The following is a 22,647-nucleotide window of genomic DNA, read 5'->3' on the forward strand; positions in this document are numbered from 1 at the left end:
AAGAAACTATCTTCAATGTGTTACTGCTGAAGTTTCCTCTTAACCGTAATAATATGTATACCATTTTGTTTTGATCTGTAACCCCTAAGGTGAAAACCAATGAAATATGAGTAGCCATCGCCATTTAAGGGTTAAGATCTGGACTGTTTGTGTAGTTCCGCCACCGCCGTCTGTCTCTAGCCAGTTGTATGTCACCATATCTCTTTGTATGACCCAACCTTTACTGTAATACAAGTTTTTCTTTCACCATCAGCGAAGAAGATAACTTGGACCACTGTCGTTTGCATGTGAAAAATTTGCCGAAAGGGCTCAACCAACAGGGTCTAGAGATGGCATTCTCGAAGTATGGAACCTTGACTGAGTGCTTTGTGAGCACCGATCCTAAGAAGCATTATGGCTTAGTCAGATTTGAGACTCCAGGGTAAGTTCTGTAAAAATAAAGAACCAATTAATTGACACACAGACAACAACAAGACAAAAACACAATACAAAACAAACAATTACACAACAAGTTTTGCTGTCCATAGAGTCAAATTTGTGTTTGAAAATTGTGGTTCCATGTTTAGTGAGTACATAGAATGCTGAATACTTGATGTCCAAAACAATGAAAGTCAAAGTCAAATGTTTTTATTCATAGTATAAATATCAAATTTTCTGATGATTGTCAATTTTTACAAACTAGAGTAGTCCGTTCGGATAAGGGGCTCTTTCTCTGAAATTAAATGATCCATGCTGTCAATGGGCATGTAAAACAGTAATTCATGCACCTCTTCAGTTGTGTCAGTCAATCTGTCCCTTTGTGTTATGAGAGTGATGGAAGAGAGTGCTCCAGTGTATTGCGCACACACTTTGGCACATTATCTAGTCCCAATGGCCAATCTCAAGGTTCTCAGGTGGAGATTCGACTAGGAGGATATTATTATTTGTATGTAACTAATTTTCTCATTCACAGGGAAGCTAAGCAAGCGATGATGAAGCTAAATCACACCGAACCTCTGCGACTTAACATTTCCATAGCTTACAAGATGAAGGCAAGTATACAAAAAAGTCAATGCATTACACATATACGATATTATAACTTAATTTGGAAAATAAAATAAAACTCATTGGACAATTTAATCAGTTTTAAATTCTGTTCTTGTTTTGTGTACAAATAAATAATATTCTATCTATGTATAGACACTTTACAACAGTAATAATCTATTAAATCTTGCACGAGCTACACGTCTCATGGTATAATACTTCCATGGGTATAATATTAAGTCTAATGAAGAACCCTTGGCTTGTCTAGAAAAAGATGGACACGCAAGATAACGCGCGAAGAAATAACTACAATAATAACAGCAACCACAACAACAACAACAGAAGAACCGTAAATAACGGCCACGTGGGCACGGATCGCGATCGCAGTTATAGCAGCAGATACAGCACGTATGTATAAATTTATATAATTTAATAATCATCTTTCTAACTTTCTGCAATGTACCTAGGTGTTTTTTGTTGGCTGAATAAGATTCAATTGCCGTTGCCTTGTAAAAAAATAAAATAAGAACCAATCAAGACAGTTTTTTTTTAGACCAATCACAGAGCGTGAAGCTATTTTTAGAATGCCTTGTGATTGGTTGTTACAATTTGTTTCGGCCAATAAGAAGTTGTTAAAGTTTTGAAGAAAAACTTCTTTTTCCCATGCCGGCCGGCAAGTTGTTGTGTGCGAAAATATTGAGAATAATATTTTTTGTGTGCTCTTTACTTGAAATTAACTTTGTAAGCGTTTGTCTTGTATTAATTTGAGTGTGAAGTTAATATTTGTTTGGATTGTGACTGCCATGCTCATGAACAAGTTTCTCAAATCGTTGAATGAAAACCCCGATACGATGAAGTAAGTCGAAAATTACTTTCTTGTCTAATTCAAACATACCTACCATTCGTAATTTAACGCTAATATGGTTATTAAACCTGCAGAAATCAAGGTGCGTTATAAATTTTAACGATAGTAGAACAACAAAGCCAGTTCTTCAAGTTATGAGGTTCACATTATGTCGCCATGAGAGCCTTACAAAGGTCGCCATTGTTTCAAAAATGTGCTATGGCTATCAAAAAAGCGTAGGTAATTATATTTTCCTATGGCTAATCAAGTAACATTGTGCCAACTTATCGCTGTATACAGTTACTTAGTTCGTCTTTGCAAAGATAGCGAATAAGTTAGTAAGTACCAGGAACCCACGAACGGAAATAGATAAGAATGTCTTCTCAGTAAAACGGCTAAAACAGCTACAATTAGGTACTTACTTTTATTTCCAACCCAAGATATCCATAAAAACCCCAAAATGTCAAGGGAACAAATTCGATAAATCTACCAACACTTCATTTTATACTCAAGTATACTCAAGTGCTGCTCAACTTACTTTCTGAGCTGTGAGCTGTGAATCAACTTTTTGACTTAAGTTAACAAGAACTTTAGTAAGTACTTATGTAAGTTTATGTTTCTGTACTTAAAATATAATTACAATTGTATTGTACATTTATTTCAGGCAAGAAATGGCTCAAGGAGATATCAGCATTGTAAGTAGTTTTTAGTCCTAACTAATATTATAAATGCGAAAGTAACTGTGTCTGTCTGTCTGTTAGTCTTTCACGCCAAAACTACTGAATGGATTTGAATGACATTTAGTATACATATGGTCTAGACCCTGAGAAAGAACATAGGCTACTATTTATCCTGGAATTCCCACGGGAAAACTTTTTAAGGCGAAGCGAAGCTTGCGGGAACAGCTATTAAAAAATATTTCTTAGGTTTTAGGGGAAACACGAGAGGTTTAGATACTAAATAGTATTAAATGCCTCTAGTTACCAAATAAATGGATAGTAATAGAGGAATTCTCGCACTGGGCATGAAACAGGGGACCTTTGGTTTTGTACTTCTACTAATTATAAATGATGAAATTTTTTCAACAATTATAGGTAATATGTAAGGACATCTCACACAATGTCATCAACCCTAAATGATGTGGCCGGTAATATGGGTGACAGCTGATATATCTACACTTCTTCTTCTTCTATCGTGTGAATGCACTAAGCTAACCTCCTCCAGTGTTTTGCTACTCTTATTGCGAGATCATTGGTCTTCATCAGGTCTCCTTGACTGCATTTTGGGGCATTAGGACACTCTATAAGGTGTGACGTAGTCTGGAGGTTTCCGCAACTGCATAGAGTGCTGGCATTGGCTGGGAGCATATCCCATCGCCTTAAATTGTCCTTCGTCCGGGCAACGCCAGCCCGGAGGCGGTTTAGAGTTTTCCATACAGACCACTCTTCACCCCCTCCAGCAGGCAGCTCCTCGGCTGGCTGGACAAACCGACGCAAGTGGGAAGTATTGGCTCTACCAACCGTTAACCGTAACCACTAAGGGTAGTTTTTGTTAGTATCAGGTGTCTTTCCCCGTGGAATGCAATATAGCTTGCCCTACTTTGAAAAACTAGCTTAGTGTATCCCAGGCACTACAGTATGTTTGTTAATTCCCAGTCCCACATCAATGACCTGATGGACCATGCGGAGGAGGAGGACGAGGATGTGGAGCTGACGCTGCAGAAGCTGCGCAAGATGCTGTACCGGCAGAAGTTGAACACCAGCAAGACTGCCGCTGTGAGTGATGATTCTATACTATTCTATTATATTTTATTTATTTATACTTTATTGCTGAATTTACAATAGTATTAATGCTAAAAGCATTATATTATCTGTGGAGGTGAAGTACCCGGCTCTCTCAAATCTCTCCTTTATATCCTCAAGGACTAATCTGCCTTCCTAAGTTTGGACCATTTCCCACCATGCTGTCTGACAAAGGTTAGGTACATTTGAGAGACAGTTCATGTATTGAACACCTGTAAAACTTACTTATGGATGCAATAAATGATTGAGTATTGAGCCAGGTGCAGGTGCTTACACCCCCACAGAGAATAGAATAGAGGTCCAGTTGAGAAAGAGTCACATACAGACATCCTCTCTACTTTTCAAATAAACAAATTGTCATTTCCACTCAATGTTTAAAATTACCATTACTGATCAAAGTCATCAAGCTCTTACACTGTTTGCTTGGGCTTGGTTTTTTCTTCTCCAATCCACATGTTCATCATCATCATTAGCCTATAGCAGTCCACTACTGGACGTAGGCCTCTCCCTGAGCGTACCGCCAACAAACTGTTACCAGTTTGGCGAAACAAATTGTTAAAAATAGTCGTAAGTTTTTGTTGAATAAATATAAATAAAAAAAAAGCACGCCACTGGATGCGATCTTTAGCTTTCTGCATCCAATCATAACCAGCAGCAGCTTTCGCAAGTCAGCACCCCATCTAGCCGGAGGGCGTCCCACACCTACGTTTGCCTAGTCACTATGAATTGACATATAATATTTGTTTTCAAGGCACCCACGGGTCTCGGTACGCGTTGCGTGCTGCCCGGTGGAAGAATCGTGGTCAACAACGATTCCAAGTAAGATATTTATTTTTATTTTAAACACTTTATTAACCGACTTCAAAAAAGAAGGAGGTTCTCAATTCGTCGGGATCTTTTTTGTATAAAAATTAGTTATAATTAAAAATAACACTCACGGTCAATGAAAAGGTTCCACTGAGAAAATCACCAAATTACTTCTAAACGAAAAATGCTAGCTTAATGACGCCTTCTGCAACATTGAAGTAAGTACATTTAACAGAGCATCAGGATATTACCAAATAAAAACTGTAATATTTTGTTAATTTTTAAAATTAAATGTTTGAAAAAATTAGCGTCGTTTAATGTGGGCATTTTGTGAGTGGAACCTTTTCATTGCACAAGTTTAGTACGTAGGTAAGCATATAATGGCAGGCTTTTTGCAAAGTGATTTCTTTGATTGGTGAAGAACTGATATAATAATATACAAGCTCTTTCAATACAATAAATAGCGTTTTAGAAGTTAACATATACAGTTAGGTAAATAATAGTAGAAAATTTTAGACTATGTTTAACGGGTGATGAGATGAGAAGGTGATAGAAAGATATGCAATATTAATTTTAGTAAGTAAGTGAGATTCAAATTGATACTGTGTTTTTTTTTCATGCAGCACTAGCAGACGTTTAAAAGCAAAAGTGCGATGGTGAGTGTGTGTGTGTGTGTGTGTGACTGCAGCATCCTTGTGTGTTCGTTAACATTCATAGTCATCATCAAACATGCATATGCATATCACATCCACAGGAAGCATCCGCATAGAACCACATAATTTTAAAATCTAACTGAACTACCACAAAAAAAAAATTAACATTGTTTAACAAGTGTTTATTAATATGACATAATTTGTAGACGTTTGACAGCGCTAAACATGTGTTTAAATACTGTCTAAGTTTTTGTGGTAGGGCCCTAAATATTTGTAATTGCGATTGTTTTATTGGTCTTGTTGTGTTGTTGCCACTGTTTTCAGACATTTTGTTTCTCATCAAAGGACTGTTCACACAATTTTTAGGGCGAGTGTTAAGTAGATGTACGGTCACCTGCGCCTAAAAGTATACAGGCGGAGTTTTTAAAATAGCGATCTCAAGCTGCTCAAGCACATCCACATAAACACCACTGCTACACACATCACATACAACACGTCCCCGGATTTATAACCGATGTAGCTGGTCCCTTCATCATCAGGGATCGCTATTTTAAAAACTCCGCCTGTATACTTTTAGGCGCAGGCGACCGTACATTTCTGAGTATGTATATGGCCGTATGGCGGATTTAAATGTTTTGCTAATACTATAGGTACAACAAGCCCAGCAATGTGTGTCGGAAACCATCAAATAGTATGTAAACATATTTATATCAACTCGTCAAGGGTTAATTATAATATTTATTTACAGGGCCAACAATTTGGACTCGTCTGGCGACTACGATGGCAACTATGCCGCTTGCGGTGGCGATACGGTAAGAAACAGTTTTTGTTGTTGTTTTAGAATACAAATAGAGTCCGACAAAACTAACTTAGCAACAGAAACTATTCCCATCGCCAAAACTAGTGAATTCGCGTTCAACTTTATTTTGTGGCAGTCTGTCGGTTTTCGTTGTAATTTCAAAATCGTTGATCTGTTCAAAATAAATTTTACCTGTTGCAAAGGTAGCGTTGTCGGACTGTGTACTTGAATATTTTATTACAGAAAGACTTTTGGATAATGCTTATTCAAATAATTCTGTTTCTTGTAGCTGCGACGCGTAGCTACGACTCGCGTTAAAATATTATTTCATTTAGATTTTAACAAGATATACCTACACATTTGAACGTATGGCTTTAAACGTAAGACTTATGGTTGTGGGTAGTAACGCCGCTGTTACGGAAGATAACCAACGAATAGAATCTATTTCATTATGCTGTGATTGTCACAGATTCTGAGTCATTCTACAACAATCTTGTGCATATTCCCTTTAGGTCTAATGTGACAATTTACCGCATAACATTTTCCCCATTACCCTACGATGCATGCAAATTGGCTCTGTCGAAATTCACGTGCATGCATATTACTTGGAGTGCTACATCTGCTGCAACTCGCTTCGCCAATCTAGTGACATCGCTTTCGAGTCTTGCCTTAAAAGTTCATAGAAAACAAGCTTCAATCTTGTTGGCAGAAGGAGCGAGATTCCCGCGCACGCAAGAGCTACGAAGACTCAGCTGACGGCTCCTCTACCCCGTCCACTTGCGTCGTCGAAAGCGATGTCACTAAAGACCACAAGGTCCAAGATAAGTCTAAAGACCAACTCGTCAAAACTGGTCACGTAGCTAGAAATGATGTTACTGTAGATTTAAAAAACGACTTCGATGATACAGACAGTGAAAACGACGAGACTGATAGGTTAATCGAATTAAGAGCTGTTGATTATCTAGGTATCGTAGATGATGATTCTAAAATTGTTGTAGCGCTAGACGGTTATCCTAAAACGAAAATGGGGTTGAGACATTTAGAGTTGTTTAGGAAGAATGTTGATAGTATTTTAGATATGCAGCTGAAAGCGGGTCTGTTGAAGAAGACGCCTGTGTTTTTAGATTACTATTTAAGCCGCGGTGCTATTGTTTGCATTTGTAAAGATGTTGCGACGAAAGAATGGCTAGTGCGCATCTGCCCCGGTCTGCAAGAGAGGATCGGCTTTAATGTAATGTTGCTCAGTTCAAAGTGTAAGAGAATGTGTTTGGCTCTACTTAGGATTCCCAAGAGCAGCTGGCCAGCCACCGCCCGAGACGTGTTCCGTCTACTGCAGTACTTCAATCCACTGCTAAAAACGAAGTCGTGGAAAATATACTCGCAAAAGTTAGTGGACGACATCGAAATTACCAAGTTCCTCGTAGATCGAGTGTCGGGAGAGATTATAAGAGGCATGGGGTTCTATAACATTATCGACTACGGTCAAATCGAATTTGAGCTGTGTGGGTACTCTGAGATCTACTATGATTGTTTGGTGTTTGATGACGAGATACACAGCATTCAATCTAGAGTGAAACTTCTGAACGAGTTGCGGTCGGCAGGTGTCACTCCTGTGAGTTCGAATGTCAATTTACAAAAGGATGTTGCTGTACAGCACAATGGTTTTTCAAGTGATGAAAGCTCTGACACGGAAGATGAAATTAAGACCATTCACTATAGTAAAGTATTTAATCCAACGGAAACGATTCAAAGCGTCACGCTGGACGAATGTAAAACTACTGACAAAAACGGAAACGATGTGAAAGAAAATATACAACCAGATAATGTATTAATCAAAATGGTAGATTCAGAACATCCTGACTACAAAAATTCTGTTGTATCGTGGTCCGGTGATGCTAATCTTTCCAGTGATGAAGAAAATGAAGACAATGCAAAGAAAACAAAATGTTCGGACAATAATTGTGAAGAAAAGAATGAGCCAGACACATCGAAAAACACAGAATCTGAAGCAACTGAATCTGTTTACAGAAGCACACTCTCTATTAACAGTAATGTGACCATAGAGAGTAACCGAGGCATGGCCTACCATAGACGAACGAACTACTTGGATGTCGAAGATGAATTAAAAATAGCTGTTGTCCTTGAAGGCTATCCGCAGAACAAGCTCGAAGGAATCCACGTGAGGAGGTTCAAATATTTGTTCAATGAATATGTCCATAAAGATATGAAGCGCTTCGACAATCTCATCATTCCAAAATTCCAAGATTTTTATCTTTCAAACGGCGCTGTGATCTACATCTGTGATAGTTTAGAAACGAAGGATTATTTAATTGAAACCCTTCCCAAATTCGTTAATGCCACCGGCTTAAGACTAGAATTTAAGGACTTGCAAAGTCTAGTTAGGTACACTAGGTTAGTAATACGTTTGCCGAAAGACCTTGCCAATCTTGAATCACTCGATATACTGTTGAAATTGCAAGAGGATTATCCTGCTTTAAAACTAGAGGATTGGAAGTTCTATTCGAATGTGATAGGTAAGCAGAAGAGGCAGTTTGGTGTGGACCCCGCGTCGCTGGCCATCATCAGAAGTCCAGACTTCAAGCCGATGTATAAAGGCGAGAAACTTGAATTTAGAATCATTGATCGACAGAAAAGAGATTCTGTTTCGAAATCTTTGGTAGACTCCCCCGCAGAGCAAGATATTAGCAATAACAACGATAGCGATCAAGTTGACAGTGAAGCAAATTTACGGAAAGATAAGGTGATTGATACAATGCATGTCCCTATAGATACTAACATCACTAAGGTCCCATTAGCTAAAACTCGCTCCAACCATTATTCCGACTTGATTGCCGATGATCTGAAGCTATACGTTGGTCCAGCCGACTACCCTGATTCAAGGATCTACGAAACAATGTTTCTGGCTGTGAGACGATCCATTGAAAACCTAGTTTGTAGATACATCTCTGAAGGTGCCATGAGTGAAGATGACATACCGAAATTCCATGACATGTACCTCTTTGATGGGGTGATATTTGTCATCTGTGCTAACGTGGCGACACGCGCTTGGATCGCCGAGGCCTTGCCAGAAGTCAGTGCATCAGTTCGCATACAGTTGAAAGCTACAGAGTATCGTGGTCCGGTCGGCATTGTGAATATGAGCGTGGAAACTGACAAATCTTCAGATGAGGTTATACATATACTGCAAAGAGAGAATCCAAGATTGCGGACACACTTTTGGCGCAAAATCAGTACAGCCAAATCGGAGGGAAAACTGGAAGTTGTGTTGCAAATCGATAAATGCTCTGCTCAAGTTATTAGTAGCTCGAATTTCAATAGTCACGTAGGGATTAATAAAGCGGTGAGTTTCCACCTTGGTTCCCTCAAGTCGAAGGTCAAACCGAAAGCGTCTTTAGAGGAGTTGACAAAGAAATTGATAACAAATGTTACTCCTAAATCGAGCAAAGGAACATTCAAATCGAGAGCCAAGTTCACAATTCGAGCGCCAAACTCTACGAGTTACCAAGAAGTCACGGATGTTTTAAAAAAGGAATTCCCGGGATTGAAAACAGAAACGTGGAAAGTTCTACTCGAAAAAGAGAATGATATCTTCAAACTGATCGATTTAGAAATCGACAATGAGTCAGCTACTTTGATGAAGAGGAAAAATTACGAAGACACCTTTGATTTGTTCACTGACGACGATGAGCTTGTTCAATGTAACTTGTTAGGACACTAGAACTAACAATTTATCTCTTGTAAAATCAGTGAATGAATGCATCTTCCTATAAGGTTACAGTTAAAGTCCCACCAAGAATTTTGCCAGATAGTAATGAGGATTTGACTGTGCTATTCGATCTTCTGGAACACCGTAACGCAGACCGTCTAGCTTTGCAATTTTTTACAAAACGAAAAAAGTTTTGTTTTGTTTTGTCATCTGCATACATTATCTGTCAAAAGTTTAATGATAGTTTCCGCTAGAGGCGTCACTTTGTATGCGAGAAAACGTAAACTTTTATAGTTTTCGATAAACTATCAAACCTGTACTAGACGGGCTGATCTCAATACGGAGTTATGGGAGGTAGTTTCTAGAGGCGATAAGGGGGGTCTTTTACTGTGATGATGGATAAAAAGTCTAGGACGGCTATCAAGAGTGGATCGTTCAATGCCAAAGTTGGAGGGGAGAATATAAAAATTGAGTTTAGTGAGTGAGCTAATAGGTTGTTTTTGTTATTTGTCAGTTCTTTAATAGGTATTAATTAGTTAGTAGTTTTTAAAACTAGGTTTAAGCAGCTCTTGGATCGAATCTGTGTTATTAATTCATGTTACAATTTAATCTGATAATCACAATTTAGCATTCCATTTCAGTATTTATTAATGTTTGTTCATTTACTTTAGAAAATAGTAAATCGGTAGGTACCACCTACTTCTTTCGTGATATGTATAAGACAATATTTATTTTTAACTAGCTAAGGAATGAAAAACTTAACGAATACTCCAGTTAGAATTTTGATTCTCATTGTTTTTTTAAATAAATAATTGCATTTATTGTTTTAGCTTTACTTTTGCATGTGACAATTTACAATTTTGGTGTTTTGTGTTTGTCAATATAATTTGCATTTTTTTCAAATTAGTCATCATGAGTGTGCCATGTGAATGCTCTAATTATTTTAGTACTTAATTAAGTTTGCACTTTTTATAATTTCAATTAAATATTTTAAAATTATAATGCCTTTTTTCTGTAGCTAGAATAATTATGTTGTTGTAGTTCCGATAGACAGATTGGATATTGCAGAAGTGGTAAACTTAGCCAAAATGTTCATTTACAACAACTTTTGTTCTACGACTTTCCACGACGACTACGACTCCATAGTAAAAGTCACATGATCATCAAAATTTCTATGCAGCAAATACCTTTTTAGCCAATAATATACAGTAAGAAGTAAGTTCTGACAATAATTCTAAAAGTGTGTTGTTTTTCAGACCCGACAAACTTTCGACTTCGACCCGAAAATCACTTTATTTCATGTCCGTAAGTCGTTTAAATCTCGAGATATGTTTTTTTATGGAAACTAAGTACCTATCTAAAACTTTAAAATGGCCGCCATTTCTAGAATATTGAGATTTGAACCCACATATGGGGGTGTTTTCTCAATGAAATTACTCGTAGAATCCACCCTTAAAGTTTGTCGGGTCCGAAAAACAACCCACTGTATATTAAATTAATAATTGTCCATTTCGGCTAAGTACATCACTTTTGCAACAACCTGTAAGAAGGAAATATGCATGTTATAGTCGCCAGGTATGTATTATTATTATTATTTATGATTTAACTCTTTATTGTACAAATATGTACTGTTCGTTTTATTAAGGCCCTGTTTCACAACCAGGCATTGTGAAACAGGGCCTTAATAAAACGAACCTTAGTGGCTACCTGTGAGATAAAAAAACCGACTTCAAAAAACCACTAAAATGTAAGAAATAATTTAAGGTTTACACAAATTCTACTCGTATGAGACAGTACAAATATACCTAAGCAGGAACTGTTCTTTTTTGATGTTGGTGCGGTGACAAAGTAATCTGAAGAAATATGGCACCAACTTCAAAAAAGAACAGTTCCTGCTTAGGTATATTTGTACTGTCTCATACGAGTAGAATTTGTGTAAACCTTAAATTATTTCTTACATTTTAGTGGTTTTTTGAAGTCGGTTTTTTAATTTTTTTAATTATTATTTTATTTAATAGTTTTTAGTTTATTTGTAATAATTTTCAATCAAAAGTAAGGTGCAAATGATACCAAAAAGTCCTACTAATCAATACGAATCATTCAAGCCTAAACACGAAGTAGTTGCTATATACCGTTGAGGAGTTCCCCTGACTGCCTTCCGTTTCCATCATCAGATCAGCTCAAGGTCACCATCATATTTTTTTGTTATAAGAACTATATTTACGTTCTTAATTTCATTAGAATCGGTTAATATGTGCCCAAAATGGAAATTCATACCCTGTTTTTACCCCTTTAAGGTGAGATAAAATTCTGAAAAAAAATGGGACCACCTGGGAGCTCAACCCAATACAACAAAAAAAGAATTTTCAAAATCGGTTTATAAACGGCGGAGTAATCGGTGAACATACATAAAAAAAAATATAAAAAAAAAAAAGATTCCGACGAATTGAGAATCTCCTCCTTTTTTTGAAGTCGGTTAAAAATACATGCTGTCACTCTGTTATAATTTTTTAGACAGTGACAGCATGTATTTTATCTCACAGGTAGCCACTAACCAGACATTGTGATACAGGCCCTATGTATTTAAACCAAGAAAACTATTGATAAAATTACTTAATGTTGATTTATAACTACAAAATAATTTGAATAGGACTTGGCTTCTATGAGATCTCACAACTTTTTACGATGGAAAGACTGCATCGATAGACTTGGCATTTTTTAACATTTAATGTTTTTGGTGGGATTATATTTAATCTGCCCATAAGAAAGCAATATGGGACCAGGTAGGCTCCAGGGAATATGCACAAAGGTTCATCATTATCAGCCATCAGTTTTATTTTTGTCTGCTAGACAAAAGCTCTAGGTATACTCTACTCCCAAGTAATACCTTCTATTTACTTAGTTGTTATTGTCGTGACAGGCTCAGGTGCGTTCGAAACATGGTATAATATCCCATTATTCCCAAAAATGGTCTCAATGAATCTTTTTCTGATGATAGGAATACGTTTTCCAATCAGCACAAAAATCTGCATAATTTAGATTAAAGAAATGGAAACATTTTGCATTTTTATAGTGGATTTTGGGCCAAACATAAATTAACAAAGATATGAGGATATCTTTGTTAATTTATAATAGAATAGCCCTAAATAATATCTTGTTCCGAACGCTCCTTGACAAGTAAAACATATCTTTCTTATAGTTAGATTGATAAACCATTGCATTATATATATATATCCTGAGAGATTTAATATTTACTTAACTAACCAAACCTTAAGGGTGCTTTTCCACCAGAGAATTGCTATGCCACGTTGCTATGATTTCCAACCTTCTAAAAATCTGCTCGTTTAGGGAGAGGCCAGACGAGTGTAACTCACTCACAACTCACAAAATTACGCTTGTCTGGCCTCACCCTTCAGGACCTGTGAAGCGCTCTACTCACTGACTCCCCGGGCCGCCTATGTCGGCAACTTTTTGTCGACTGTTTTGCTCATTGCAAGTTCGAAAATTTTGTCAGTGGCTTGAGATGCGAAATTTATTTGCCAGTTAGTAGTGACTATAAGACCCCCCGCAGACTGCAGACTTTTAGTCGGCCGATAATTTGGTCGGGCTCTTAATCAGTATGGAGTATCGGCCGATACATAATCGTTGAATGTGCGCAATACCATACATCTCCATACTGATTAAGAGCCCGACCAAACTATCGGCCGAATAAAAGTCTGCAGTCTGCGGGGGATCGAGTGGCGCGGCCATGTTGGCGGCCTCCGGGTCGTGTCTGCGGCCCGGCGGGCTCAGTGCGTAGCGTCCTTAAACTGCCCCTAAACCCTACTAACAATAAAATGACCAAGAAAATGTAATAACCCCACCGGCAGCCGGTTAATGTGCCCGCCCTGCAGCACGAGCGGTCGGACGCGTGCGTGGCTTGCGGCGCCGCCGCCAGCGCTTACTGCGCGCGCTGCGAGGTCACCCCTTACTGCGGCCCGCTGTGCCAGCGCCGCGACTGGGCGCGCCGACACAGCCAGCTGTGCCACAACCTCGCCAGGTGAGTGTGTGTGTGTGTGTGTGTGTGTGTGTGTGTGTGTGTGTGTGTGTGTGTGTGTGTCATACTAAGAGCATTTTGTTATTTTAATAGTAATAATTGATAACTCGCTGTATTGTGACAATAAAATAAAGTAAAATAAAGTTGATAGTAGCTTTTTATCGTTAACTGCCGGACATATAACTATCCCGAAACGCCAGGCCACGGCCTTCCTCATCCAACCGCTACCTAAAGATTGCGAGCATATAAAGTGCCGTCTGATACTATACGGTGATGATACGCGTTGTTCTATGACAGGAAAAAATATGTAGATGACAGAAGTCCTCTTTCAAGTTTTAAAACTGTAACTGTCCTTTCAATAAACCAACCTTCCATTCTAGATAAATCATTCATCGTCATGTTACAGATGGCAGAAGTGATAAGTCCTATTCTCTATCATGTTTATAAATTATAACATCACCATTCCATTTATCGATCTATCATCAATCCATCATGCTTAACTTGATTACTCCGCACGCAGGACCCAGGTGCCTCCGCTGAAAATGGACGAGCCCCCGATCGCGGCGCTGCGTCGCCCGCGCTCCGACGTGTCTGCTGATAACGACCGGAAGGTATGGAACCCGATTACTAAATAAAAATCTTGTAATATGAAATTTTGTACCAGCGTCACGCAAAAAGCTGAGTGTCAATTTTATTCTAATTTATAATAGTGTCTATACATGTCTCCAAAATATATATTTTGGACTATGGTCAAATAGTCATGTTGCAATAATTCGCGTATGGCCATGGCCACAGATTAGTAAACAAGTAGTAGTCTCTGTCAGAGAACAATTTGTTATTTGACAGAGAGTGACAAAACAGTTCAATAGCTAAAGCGTCCAGTTAGTTTTTTTTATGAATAAGGGGGTTAGTAAATAAAAAATTGGGGCTTCTCGCAAAAAGCCGTCGCGTCGATCTAGAGTGAATTTGTCTTGCTGATATACGTTCGACGCACCCTTGGCAGTCCTTTCATTAGCCAATCATGTAAAACAGTTAATCCTCATTCAACTGTCACATATCTAGCTAGATCACGAATAATTTTACAAGTCGTGTCGATACGTTAACCCCTGCTTTCCCAGTAGCCATTCATAAACTATTTCCTTACAGAAACTGCAGCCAGCAAGTGACAACCGCGCGCCTAAGGAGCAGAGCACTCGCACCATGCGCATGCCCCAAGACGTCCGTCCCGTCCACGACAACAACCGTGGAACCAACGACAGGCGTGGCAACCAAGATGGCCGCGGAAACCAGGGTTACAACCGTAACCAAGATGGCGGCAACCAAGGTTACAACCGGAACCAAGATGGCGGCCAAGGTTACAACCGGAACCAAGATGGCGGCAACCAAGGTTACAACCGTAACCAAGATGGCGGTAACCAAGGTTACAACCGGAAGGAAGATGGCGGCCAAGGTTATAACCGCAACCAAGATGGTGGTAACCAAGGTTACAATCGCAACCAAGATGGCAACCAAGGTTACAACCGCAACCAAGATGGCGGCAACCAAGGTTTCAACCGCAACCAAGATGGCAGCAACCAAGGTTACAACCGCAACCGTCAAGGCATGAACCAGAAGCCGCAAGGGCGTCAGGCGTACCCCAGGAATGATGATGCTGAAGAGACTTGGGACAACAAGAAGCCAGGTTTGTAATTTTACGTTTTTTTTATTAACTTTGTCAACTGCATCTAGGTATTTGGAGTAGATAAAAAAAATTAAGGAACCCTTAACATCTAGATACTGCTTGTAAATTTGTCTCCAAGACTAGAGCGCTATTGTCATAACCTCAAAGCATGGCAGGCGTGTTGGAGATAATACACAACGACGGCATCATAAATTACAACAATTATAATGTTCTTAAATTCCCAAGATTCACGTGAAATTTATATTTACAGACGGTGCGGCAACCCCAAAAGTGACCGGTTACCCTAAAGCCGCGGAACCCGAAGCGAAACCGAAGACTCCCGAAGTGCAGCCGAAGACTCCCGAAGTGCAGCCGAAGACTCCCGAAGTGCAGCCGAAGGCTGTTGCATCTACCTCGAAGTTACCCGAAGCGAAGGTGGAATCTCCTAAGATGACGATCAAGCCAGCATTGACTGCCGCCGCTACTACGCCGACGAAGAAAGTTAAGGCTGCTCCAGCGGTTGAGCAGAAACCTTTGGTGCCTGAGAAGTAAGATTATTTTAATATATTTGTTTATCTACAAATTTGCATTATGTTGAAAACTAATCCGTTCCACAAGTAACTTAATCAAGAAATAACGTTATACTCATACTCATTCTTGTGCATACTTATATCCAGTTGCACGAAGGAACTTTAAACTAAGGTTTTGCTAAAGAGAAAGAAAGGTGTTATTTAGATAGATTTTGAATGTATGTTTTTGTTGTTGTATTGTGATTTATAGATCCGACTTTCAAATGCTAATTTGGGTCCACGAAAGGAGCCTCCACAAGTCAAGTGTCAACTGCACCTTTATTTATGTTCGTATCTTGTCAGTCTTTGACAGGCCAATTCGGTAACCATGGTGATAAACCCTAGCTCAGACCTAGTGTCCACCGACACGCTAACAAGAAGAATTAAGAATTGCCACGGATTTACAACAAAATGTTACTTTTTCACAGATCAGTAATAGAACAAACAGAAGTAGGCGAGACCCTCATCTGCTCTGTAGAGAACAAAGCCTCTGACTGTGCGGCAAGTGGCGGCGTGATCTGTCTGGTCATGAACGAGAGGTTCCAAGAGGGATACATGAAGCTGTGCGAAGACTATCTGCTCCAGTGTGAGGCGGATACTGAGGAGTTCAAGTGAGTATGCTGGTATAGTTGTTGTTTTTAACCTGAAGGGCTAGCTCGGGCGTATTGGAGACGTGACAAAAGTTCTCCGTCGCGCTCGCTCTTAAGGCTGCGCGATGTGAGTAAGAGCGAAGCAAATCTTTGTCACGTCTTAAATGCGCCCGTGCTAGCCCTTTGCCGGTATTGGAAGTCTCTCGGGGGTGTCCCACGCTGCACACTACACGTAGACGAGGTTCCGTAGAGAACAAAGCCTCGGAGTGCGCGGCGCGCGGCGGCGTGGCGTGTCTCGTCATGAACGAGAGGCTCCAGCAGGGTACATGGAGCTGTGCGGAGACTATCTGCTCCAGTGTGAGAAGGATACTGAGGAGTTTAAGTGAGTATAGTGTAAAGTACCTATTTTCTTTTATTTCAGATGCTAAATTGACAGATTATGAACGGTTCATCAACAGTTGATTGTCCCGCGATAAAGTGGCGTATAGTTATATTGGCGGCACAATCGACTCTTGATGAACCGTTCAGTATCTGACAATTTAGAATCTGTAGTAATCTTTAGCAATTTAGAAGTTTTTGTACTTTATACTATAAAGATTTGATGACTTGCTTGCCGTAGCTGACGTAGCTCACTCCAAAGACACTCACATTTCTGCCCCAGTTTATTGCGAAGAACGTTGCCTCATAAATTAATCCATCTATTAGTTCTATAATAATAATAACGCTATTATTTTCTCCCCCAGGCCATCCCCCGGCGACACGTTCTCCATCTGCGACCCGGCCGACGGCGGCTGGTACCGCGCGCGCCTCCTCACCCCCGCCTCCTGCGCGCTGCTGGACGCGGGCCGGCTGCTGGCCGTGTCGCCCGCGGCGCGCTGCCGCCGCCTGGCGCGCGCGTTCCGCGACCAGCCCGAGTACTGCGCGGCGCTGGACGCCCAGGTGTGTGTGAGGAGGGCGTCCCACGCCGCATGCTGTGTGCCCAGCATGTGAGGAAGGGGTGTGTCGCGCTCTATATAGTATGCGAAGCATATGAGGAAGGGGTGTCCCACGCTCTATATAGTATGCGAAGCATATGAGAAAGGGGTGTCCCACGCTCTATAGTGTATGACACACTGGTGCGGGGTGTCCCGCTTTTCGCTGTACATTTGTACTCATGTGATAGGTCGCGAGCCCTATCGCCGTTTTTGAATGAGTACAAATGCACTGAAGTTGTCGGATAAGTGGGTAACCCGACTTTCAGATGTTTTGGATCATGTGAGATGATCTAAATGGAAGTTAAAATTACGAAAGTGTTTGAATTGAAGTGTGTTAAGTTAAGTACTCTATATTGCATCTACAGCTGAACACAAAAGAGTAGAGATTAATGTTTTTGGAACTAAACAGATTTAAACCTGGCAATAAAAAAAAACTTGTGATTTGTGGTCTGTTTCTATGGTTTGAATGTCAAACTCGCCCTGTTCCTGTATAAACAAATCGAATTTTGCTTAATTTTGGAGTTTTGTGGATTGTTGAGTTTGTTCACGAAGTGAAAATGAATAAAACCATTCGCAGCGAAGCTAGACAGATGATTTACAGCGTTTACCTACGATGTTTGGCGGAGAATGAGGCTGGAGAAGTATTAGTCAATATATACGATGTTTATGAAAGAGCAGCGTTTTATACTGGTGAGTAGGTACTTAATTTCTAACCATTAACATACATTGCTTATATTTCTTGTAAAAAAGTACTATTTTGATGTAATAGAATGATTTTCAATGTGTATTTGTTATTCTTATAGAGGTTAGAAAATACTAGTGTCAAACGTTACATGACATCAGGGTCTGGATGTTAATGTTGTCAAAACATCAGGTCTAGATACTTTTTTACTAACCCCCGACTCAAAAAGGGTATCGATAAGTTTTACAGCTGTAGGTGTCTATGTGTGTCGGTCTCTCCGTGTAGAGTACCTATTGTAAAAATATGTGTAAGAATATGTAATGCCGAGTTGCAGCAAGGGACTTTAAGCTAATTTGGACATTAAATCTATGTCTGTCTCTTTCTGTCCGTATACTGTCAAAGCAAGGCAACAATACATTTAATGCCGACATTAACTTAAAGATCCTTTCTGCAACTCAGTGTAAGAGTCGGTATAAATTCTCCAGACATAATAATTTGCAAGTCACTGCTTTTCTGACCAATTAAATAATTTGTTGCAGGAAAATCGGTAAACACAGTTTTAGAAGAATTGCCGGGGCACATTTGAACTTTTTCCTGATCAAGAAAAAACTGTAATAAAATATCGATGTGTGATACTATCACTTTTCTCCTATAGTAATTACATAATGGGATAACCAACACATGTTTCAGTGCAAAAAAACATTATGAAATACACAATGAAATAAAAGTTACAGTTGATTTGATTTAATGAAATTCATTCAAGACTGCCCCCCTCTCCCCTACTAATTTCTTCTCTTAACATAAACCTCCCCAAAAAGTCGCATTTTATAATTAGTAAATATTTGAAACATTTCTCGTTTTGATTTTTTCTGCTAAAGTATCGTGATACTTTTGTCCGTTTTCTATACTATAATAGTGTGGCCACTTTCTTAGATTGCAACGCCCTCAATTATTCTCTACTCTTTTATGTTCCATTGTACACTATATTTTGTCTGTATTGAATGTATACTCTGTAATCGCATTTACTTCAATATTTACTCACTATTAAACATGTACTCATTCGAGCCGGTCGTTTCCTTTCGAACCTGAGCCCATCACAGAATAGTGAGTTTTTAGACTGCACTTCAAAGCAAAACATTTACAGTACTAAAGACACAATTCTTTCCTTTCCAGATCGAAGTCGGTGCCAACATCCAGCTAACCGTCACATCTATATCGCCTAATGGCGACCGGCTGGTGTCCATAGTGCGAGTAGAGACAGCAGAGAAAATTGGGGATGGCGTCGCGCGGCGCTGGCTGCCCGCTGTGGAGTACCCGGTGACACCTGCTGCTGCTGTCGGTCAGTATTCTGACAAAAAATAGAAGTATGAAAGAAAAACAAAAAAACAAAGAAAGATATGTAAACATTAGGTATTTTTATGAATGTAGGGAGTTGTAGAACACGACGCAAACAATGGACAGAACGGTTAGCACGGGGCTCAATTAAAACGTGACAAAAGTTTTGCATCGCGCTTAATCACATCGTTTCAGCCGTTTTGACTTGAAGAAGTAACAAATATACACACACATACTCAGAAACATTCGCATTTATAATATTGAATTTTTAATGAATAAATAACCAAACATTCTCCCCCACAGAGCAACCGCCAGCCATCCCCACGGTCCCGCGGCCGCCGCTCAAGAACAACTCGTCCGTCGTCGTGATAGATGTCAGCGAGTCGCGTCTGATAGTGAGGGATGCAGACTTGGCTGTTGCTAGGCAGTGCGACATGATTGAACAAGATGTCGCTATTTATGGGAGCACTGGTGAGTTGGAAAGAGAGAGAAAATATAATAAAATGGCTTGTAATACTTCTTCTTAGGCTTTTCCTTAACCTCTAGAATGCCGTGTGCCAGATCTGTCCCAACCCCCCTTGTCTGCCTAGTGACAGATCTGTCCCAAGAGCACTTCATCGCGATTTTTGTGATTTTAGTTATTAATTACCATGAAATAGAGTATGAAATCACCTGTAATTTATTCTATATGAATGAAACAACCATCGACAACATTCATTGATTCAAAAACTTCACTTGTTAACTAGTAGCGCGAAATTAAAATATTGGTACCTTGAACAGTCCTTGTACTCGTGACTGTTGGTACTAAAATAGTGATTTCGTATGGAAAAAACGTCAAAAGGGAAGTAAATACTATGTTTTCTTGTTATTTATTCAATTTTGAAGGTATAGTGATAAATCAATAGTATAAAAAAATACAAAAAATCGAGTTTTTATCGATCTAAAATTGTACCGGATTATTGCCTGGAGGGTGCGTAACTTTGTAAACTGTTTTCTAGACTGTTACGTAAAAACATCAATAAATAATTTATTTCATTTATAAAGATAATTTTATTGATAATACATATTTATATCGGTTTATTCAATAAATAGCCAAAATATTAGAGAAAATCAATTTTTATCAAGGTGTATCCAATATTCACACACACAAATACGCAAACAAAATGGCCGCCGCTCGTGTATGTACACGAAGTGCGTTGGGTTGTTATACAGCGTGTTTTATTTTTTAGGATCATCGCTCTAGTGAACGTAAAGTTTAGGCTCTTTAGAATGATATCGATGTGTAGATGACTCTGTGAGGGTGATCACCTGTCCTATTTATATAAATAAATATATGTATATATATTTATAGTATAATATTTGTTGAAAGTAGGTTAACAAATAAGTAAATATGATTCAGTAAGTAACTTACGTTTCAGTTTTTATAATTTAGTATGCTAAAATACGAAACATTATAAAAATATTATCATTCTTGTTTTCATTTCATCAAAAGTGAACACCCTTGATTTGGGACAGATCTGGCACACGGCGCACTGGAGCAAGCTCTTGTCACGCACACATGCACATGTACAGAAAATGGAGTCTTTTGAAATAAAGCAAATTATAGTCAGTTTTCAAAATATAAATTATGAATCTATTTCCTTTAGAGTTTATATTTTATTGATATCAGTTGATAGCTACATAATCTCTTCAAGTAATAAATATAAAAAAACGTGGATTGAAACTAAAATTATATTGAAATAGAGGTATTTTTATGTGATGGGTGCAGTTTCAAGTAAAAATCTGTAATCAATGACCTATAGAAATCAAATAAAACAATTATAACCAATGAAATTCATTGTAACACGTTCATTAGCTATCTGACAATAAATTACAATCGATACATTATTGAGTACCAAACAATAATACCCAAATATTCATATAAATGTGATTCCCGCGCGGGCGCTCTCTACTGTCAAAAAGCGCCGGCAGACGGCAGTTACATGTGTGCGCGGCTGTTCGGCATAGGAAAAGTTAATTAGGGTCGGCGTTGTGCATCATGTCACGCCATTTTATCCTATCCTCATTCACTACACACTCTGTCATGTTTTCTTTCACGCAATCAAGCCACATCTTTCTTGGTCTCTTACGACTTACTTCAGGCATGTGACAAAATGGCGTAATACCTAACGGAAGTTAAATAGACAACAGCTAAAGCAGCTTAGTAAATTGAAACAAAATAGAATTCTAAAAGGGTGCGGTGATTTTAACGCTAACATTATAATATTCTATCTTTGCCGGCGAGCTTTGCTACGCTTTCAAAGGTTTTCACGTGGGAATTCCGGGATAAAAGGTAGCCTTTGTGTCAGCTTACCAAATTTCACCAAAATTGTTCCAGCCGTTTTCCCGTGAAAGAGTTGCAAACATTCATCGATACTTACAAACTATCACATTTATAATATTAACTTACCACACTCTTTCCCCAACAGCCACACCACTCACAGAGCCACCGTCCAAGGGTGACGTCATCATCGCTCGCTACACCGACAACATCCACTACAGAGCTCTCTGCAAACGCACCAGCGTCAAGCAGAATAAGTACCTGCTCGAGTACATTGAGTACGGTGAGTACATTCTGTGTTAATATAACAGTTATTCGCGCCAACCGTCGATAGTCTGCGGTACCTCTCCGCATCTTGACTAGTAAGCTTGCAAGTATCGAGGATAGATGTCGCCACGATACGCGGTCCTTCGAGCCTACCCTGCAAGGGTGACGTCATCATCGCTCGCTACACGGACAACATCCACTACCGCGCTCTCTGCAAACGCACCAGCGTCAAGCAGAATAAGTACCTGCTCGAGTATATTGAGTACGGTGAGTACATTACATATGTGTTAATATAACAGTTATTCGCGCCAACCGTCGATAGTCTGCGGTACCTCTCCGCATCTTGACTAGTAAGTTTGCGAGTATCGAAGATAGATGGCGCTACATTACACGGCCCTTCGAGCCCACCCTGCAAGGGTGACGTCATCATCGCCCGTTACACAGACAATATCCACTACCGAACCCTTTGCAAACGCACCAGCGTCAAGCAGAATAAATACTTGCTCGAGTACATTGATGAGTACATTGGTGAGTAATTTATGTCAAAAAGAGGTCTATT

General features: G+C 39.3%; 1 protein-coding gene across 1 annotated transcript; it reads left to right on the forward strand.

Annotated features, from left to right (window-relative positions):
• The first annotated feature begins 242 nt into the window (after positions 1–242).
• Positions 243–22,139, forward strand: LOC105380773. Its single transcript, XM_048624287.1, has 18 exons — positions 243–421; positions 953–1,031; positions 1,292–1,431; positions 2,532–2,562; positions 3,523–3,642; positions 4,421–4,488; positions 5,100–5,132; positions 5,878–5,941; positions 6,638–6,742; positions 13,525–13,694; positions 14,212–14,302; positions 14,838–15,372; positions 15,623–15,899; positions 16,349–16,531; positions 17,254–17,449; positions 19,340–19,505; positions 19,805–19,972; positions 21,970–22,139. The coding sequence occupies exons 1-18, from the start codon at positions 330–332 to the stop codon at positions 22,122–22,124; spliced, it is 2,673 nt and encodes an 890-aa protein (XP_048480244.1). The 5' UTR covers positions 243–329; the 3' UTR covers positions 22,125–22,139.
• The last annotated feature ends 508 nt before the right edge of the window (positions 22,140–22,647 follow it).

The sequence above is a fragment of the Plutella xylostella genome, chromosome 11 (genome assembly GCF_932276165.1).
Source record: "Plutella xylostella chromosome 11, ilPluXylo3.1, whole genome shotgun sequence".
Classification (NCBI taxonomy): Eukaryota; Metazoa; Arthropoda; class Insecta; order Lepidoptera; family Plutellidae; genus Plutella; species Plutella xylostella.